Below are 6,000 nucleotides of genomic sequence, written 5' to 3'. Positions count from 1 at the left end.
TGGCCCCGGTTGATACACGATGTCGAAGTGGATAAAAGTTCCGTCATGTATCGCTCAAGGAACATGTCAGTCAGTTAAATGGAGCACTTTCAAGAGGGACCAAAGGCTACTGAATCTGCAGATACCGTCAGCAGCACAACTGGTTCAACACTGAAACCTGCCTTCAATGTGAAACTGCCGGAAGAAAGTGGTTTTCTGTTAGACGATGAGGATGATGATCTTATCTTGCAGTGGTTCGATGCAAGAAACCTACATGTTACGCTTCAGGCTGGTCCTTCGGCTCATACCTGATTATTCAGTGTCCACACTGAATGACCCAGTGAATGGACTTGCACTTGTTTGCGACGTGATGTTGACGGGGTAGTGTGGGTCCTCAAGAGTTCCCTCGGTGCTTTGGGAAAATCTGGCGCTGGTCCTTCTGCTCCTTTACTTTAATGCCATGCCGCAACCCTACAAGCCTTTGGATACATCTTGGCAAGCAAGCGTGATCATAGATTTATCTCATCACCAGCTTTGGTTCACACTAATCCTTTACCGTTTGCAGCTGTAGCTGACGCAGTAAAACGAAACTATGTTTACCGCCAAGGTGCCATCGATGCTGGATTTCCGAACGGGGACACTGAACTACGGCGGAGGAACGTCGAAGTATTAGGGGACACGACCAATAAAGTGCATGTTTCTTAGCAGCACATTGTAATGCTCCTAGTTATTGGTTTACTTTCGCTGGCCAAACCATATCCAACCTGTGTCGTCTGTGCGCAAGATAATGTATTTCTTCTGTTCCTTGCTGTTTGACTTCATTTTTCCGACCTAGTCGTGCTCATCAACGTGTTTAATACTTGTACACGCTCTTTAAAGGATAACTTATTGCTCGCGGTACCACCAAAAAATGGCTTGCAACTTCTATGCACCCGAGGAGAACAAACTCGCTTTTGTTATCCGGATCCGTAGTATAAACGGAATCCATCCCCGGTTTCGAATGATTTTACAACTGTTTCGCTTGCGGCAGACCAATAATGGAATGTTTGTACGAATTAATGGGGTTACACATAATATGTTACTGATTATCGATTCCTGCGTCGCTATGTGTTAGCCACCCATCAAGATTGTTCGGCACCTTTTATACAAACGATTTTACTGTAAAAATAACGAAACCCGTCAACCAATCACCACGACTTGATCGATGTTGACGGGGTAGTGTGGGTCCTCAAGAGTTCCCTCGGTGCTTTGGGAAAATCTGGCGCTGGTCCTTCTGCTCCTTTACTTTAATGCCATGCCGCAACCCTACAAGCCTTTGGATACATCTTGGCAAGCAAGCGTGATCATAGATTTATCTCATCACCAGCTTTGGTTCACACTAATCCTTTACCGTTTGCAGCTGTAGCTGACGCAGTAAAACGAAACTATGTTTACCGCCAAGGTGCCATCGATGCTGGATTTCCGAACGGGGACACTGAACTACGGCGGAGGAACGTCGAAGTATTAGGGGACACGACCAATAAAGTGCATGTTTCTTAGCAGCACATTGTAATGCTCCTAGTTATTGGTTTACTTTCGCTGGCCAAACCATATCCAACCTGTGTCGTCTGTGCGCAAGATAATGTATTTCTTCTGTTCCTTGCTGTTTGACTTCATTTTTCCGACCTAGTCGTGCTCATCAACGTGTTTAATACTTGTACACGCTCTTTAAAGGATAACTTATTGCTCGCGGTACCACCAAAAAATGGCTTGCAACTTCTATGCACCCGAGGAGAACAAACTCGCTTTTGTTATCCGGATCCGTAGTATAAACGGAATCCATCCCCGGTTTCGAATGATTTTACAACTGTTTCGCTTGCGGCAGACCAATAATGGAATGTTTGTACGAATTAATGGGGTTACACATAATATGTTACTGATTATCGATTCCTGCGTCGCTATGTGTTAGCCACCCATCAAGATTGTTCGGCACCTTTTATACAAACGATTTTACTGTAAAAATAACGAAACCCGTCAACCAATCACCAACGACTTGATCCAACGGAAACGTCAGCGTTACGGGATCCTGTGCATAGGATATCTGGTACATGAAGCCGTCAAAATGCAGAAAAACTTCAAGCCAACTGGTGCATCTATGTATCAACCCATATTGTCTCCTGGCACATGGAAATCCCAATATAGGTAGGGATGTGGGCTATCGAAACCTTGGAAAATTCAGTCTTGCCTCTAATTGCTTTACATCATACAGAATATATTGCCAACGTACCCTTGATGGATACCCTAATGAATCAATTCTCCCAGCTCCCTGTACTTCAACGTAATCATGAGAAAAACTTAACCTAACGGTGCCTGAGACAAATATGAAGTTACTCTATCTTTCCGACAATATGGTCCACTGCTGAATTAGAATTGCGCATTCCGCCTGCGCACTTTGAATGGCTTATGTGAAAAATTACTAGGAATTCTTATGCATCTCTCAAAGCAAATAACATCAACTCTCAGTAATACACGAAGTGCTACGCGACGTACGGAGAACACATGTGTTGCTGGCATGATTGGCCTATTTAAGTAAGTCAATGAATGGAATATGTTGCAAGGGCCATCACCGCTAAAGCGCTTCCAGTCTGTAAGTAACATCTTAGTGCGCCAGTTACCACATGGTGGTACGGAGGGCTGCATACCTTTGGGAATGGTGCCAGAAGACTGAAAAACTTAAGACGTTTCAGCAGATGGTAAAACCGTTTTACGATAGTCCAGTTTCGACTTTTTTGGTCATATATCGTAAGCGCATTCTGTTCTAAACATCCCAGACATTTAGGAGTAGATTTCTCCCTATCACTCAATTTTTTCTCTTCCAGTTAGCCTTTTCTGTCATGTCGCTTATAAAATGTTAACATTTCACCATATAATCTGATATTCATAAACAAAATATTTTGTCTGGTTTCCACATTTATGTTGCCTACATCTTTAAAGTATTCACTTGCTTATATGTGTACCTTGACAACTGACCTGCTTACACACCAACCAAAAGAATCAGTAAGATCTTATCTAAAGTTGTGAGATGCAGGGTCAGAAACGGGGACTATAGAGAACAGTTTGTGAACGTAGATGCCAGAAATGTAATCCACTTTCAAGTGTGTTTGCTGTCCATTTTGGGAAGCCAAATCTAGGACCAGTGATAAGTCTACTAATAAGTTGTGTGAGTAAAAACTGATGAGCAATATGGACGAACAGATTTAGATTCTGAGGAAAGTTTGAGGGAAAGTTTGAGTGGGTTTTGCACTGTCTGTCTCATAACTGATCCCCTCTATTTTGACCGACCGCGAAGTCAGCCAACCGAGACAAGTCACACATGATTTGTACTAAGCAATGGTTAAAATTTCTCTTGTGGCTATTTAACGGTATTTACTGGCCTAACATAATGCAGGAATGGATAATAACTTGTCAGCTGTAAACATAATATCATGACCAGCGATCACGACATCCGAAACATTCACGATAACTGAGAATATGTCTGAATGTTCACGTCTAGCTTATAGAATATTTTGGGTCCGAAATGCAGACCATCCGTTTGGGAAAATATTGACTTCAACAAATAAAAAACAGCTGTAGAATGGAGAAACACTTTTCATAATGTTAGTCTGAGAATAACTTTTATTTAGCTTAAAATCTCCTTCACAAGAAAGAAACATTTTCGTCCAAATACTATAGTGAAGTCTGCCTTCCCAATATGAGTGTCGAGAGCGTTTGACGCTAGTATTAAGAGACTGCCATCAACCCGACAGCCAAGGGTTTCTAATGTACACAGAGATAACGTGCGTCAGAAAGGCGTAAATGTGCGCAAGTTGGTAAATTAGTTTGGAATAAGGTGCGCGTTTTCGTTGATGCTCAATAATGATGAATCCCTTACACAGTGTTTCCCGGCTTCCCTATATAATTGCATGGTGAAATTTCCTGTGGAAATTTCATAATCCCCTCGTACTACTAACATACTTTTTAGTAACTCATTAACATTTGGTTGTTTCTTGAAACAAACGACTGTCTTGTTGGGCGCAGTAGAGATATCCGTGACCCTACTAAGTTATTGATTTTTTCACGAAAGTGTTGGTTGATCAGTAACATTGTATTTAGTGACTACGATTCGGTTGAGTATTTAGTAAACCTAGGCATTCGCTGCTGAGCATCAGCTCGGACTTCACAGCTAGGTGGATAAATCACATGATCCGGGAAGTATTAAATCCCCCTCCGTCTCTAAACTATTATCTAGGGGCTTCTCTTCACGGAGACCTCTCTCAAGTTCTAAAGGGTTTTTCTGGTGAAAATTGAGCATCACCTAAGATTTTTTTAACATAAAATGGGAAAATCATCCTCAAAAACGCTTTGTGACTTCCATGCAAAGCGCCAAAAGTTGGTTTAGTTATTCATCGCCGGCAAGTTGAAATTGCGTGTAAATGACGCATGTTTCCCGACTACTTTGTGCAGGTAAAAACTCCAATGCTTACAGGCATGAAATTTACCGGAAGCAAACTTATTAGGTCATATAATACAAAAAAATGCATCCCCGAACAGTTTATTCAAAAAAATATTCGAAACAAAGTGACTTAAGCGTTCTTGTTAAGCATCACGCCATCCGAACAGCCTAAAGTAATGAGGTTTGTTGAAAAAGTGAGAAAATATTTAGGGTAATGCGGTGTTTACATTTTGAACTCGATCATGATGTGTCACTTTTCTTGCGTTTTCTTTGAATTTCAATCAGCTGTAGCTCTCCAGGGTTAGTGGATTGATCAACAAATCAAAACAGCGTTCAAGCTTCAATAAATCGGAGGAAAAAATGTAAGGTCCTGCAGTCTTAACCGTTTTGCCCTTTTCCTGTTACTTGGGCATCGCCAGGCCATTAATGTTTCCATTTGTGGAGTTGCTGTTGGAACTCACGCAGAACGTGTTATGTGATCTGCTTATGCGGGAAACACTTTCGGCCCCATAAGTTGTCGTTGGTTGGGTGAAGCTTATCCACCCACTATTTCACAATGCTCCAAATATGGTAGCTTTAGTCAGCAGCCAGTTGCGTGTTTACCCACAATTTCTAATGCACAAGTGTTGGCAACTGACATTTCTTTGACTATGGATTCAAATAATTAGGTAAATATATTTGCGGTATTTTTAAAGTTTATGCTCTCATCACCCTCTGTCCTGGTAACGACTAGGGTTGCCTAACCTTTTCAAAAAACGGGGAAAGCAAATTCGACGCTACATAATCTGGTACTTACCGCCTGGTAAGTCGAGGTTAATTGCCAAAGCGTGTTGCGGTCTAGACATCCGCAGATTGCTTCTTATTATGGTATTAGTAGAGTACCAGTAAGTCTGCAGCGTGTCTAGATAATTTTGAGCAATTTGCATAAGTTGCGGAATGAAAATTTTCAGCCTCGTCCTAATCCCACTGATAGCTTCTTAACAGAAGTGTGTTATAGTACAAATTGTGTTAAGGGGTGGTTCTTAAAGGCTTATTAATGCTAGATTATAGCCAGCTATTCGACAAAAACAGCTTCCAAAATCTACTGGTTGTATGCAATTTTCGAAAACCGCCTGCAATTTTGAAGCGTTTTTGATATACACTGAGGACTTACTTAGAACAATACCAAATTCGAATTGATGAGCATATTTTCGGCAAGACGTTCTCATGCCATACAGTTGTTTCAGTCTTTTCGACCATACTAGTTGAGGAAGTCATGTCAAAAGTTATCCGTCAATCCATCGCTGTTCTCAAACAAGCTAGGGGTAAATTAAAGAGACTACAACTATATACTCTGGATATTTCAGCTTACGGCGGAAATGGAATTTTATACAGTTAATCTGGCATGAGCTGGATTTTACTAGGGCTCTTCTCCAACACCCATATTTGAAGATTAAAGGACCATTTCAGTCAAATAGGATTATCATCATCAGAATAGCGACACTGTTCAGTGATCACGCACAGCTTTGCGTCAGCAATCAGCCAATGGATTCTTAATCTATGGTGTGTAT

General features: G+C 41.4%; 3 protein-coding genes across 3 annotated transcripts; all 3 read left to right on the top strand.

The window, feature by feature from the left end:
* Positions 1-78: 78 nt before the first annotated feature.
* T265_12128 (hypothetical protein) lies at positions 79-291 on the top strand (the record flags this gene model as incomplete). The annotated part of the gene is made up of 1 exon (XM_009179137.1): positions 79-291. One exon carries the CDS (start codon positions 79-81, stop codon positions 289-291), a length of 213 nt encoding a protein of 70 aa, XP_009177401.1.
* A 148-nt stretch (positions 292-439) lies between these two features.
* On the top strand, positions 440-795 carry T265_15788 (hypothetical protein; the record flags this gene model as incomplete). Its single annotated transcript, XM_009179136.1, is given in 3 exon segments — positions 440-536; positions 545-669; positions 688-795. Coding segments are annotated over 3 exon segments (330 nt in total).
* Positions 796-1,723: 928 nt separating this feature from the next.
* T265_12127 (hypothetical protein) lies at positions 1,724-2,164 on the top strand (the record flags this gene model as incomplete). The annotated part of the gene is given in 2 exon segments (XM_009179135.1): positions 1,724-1,912; positions 1,928-2,164. 2 exon segments carry the CDS (start codon positions 1,724-1,726, stop codon positions 2,162-2,164), a joined length of 426 nt encoding a protein of 141 aa, XP_009177399.1.
* Between the last annotated feature and the right edge of the window lie 3,836 nt (positions 2,165-6,000).

The sequence above is a fragment of the Opisthorchis viverrini genome (genome assembly GCF_000715545.1).
Source record: "Opisthorchis viverrini unplaced genomic scaffold opera_v5_969, whole genome shotgun sequence".
NCBI lineage: Eukaryota > Metazoa > Platyhelminthes > Trematoda > Opisthorchiida > Opisthorchiidae > Opisthorchis > Opisthorchis viverrini.
The sequence above is the reverse complement of the archived record's forward strand: the minus strand, read 5'-3'. Positions and strand labels throughout refer to the sequence as shown.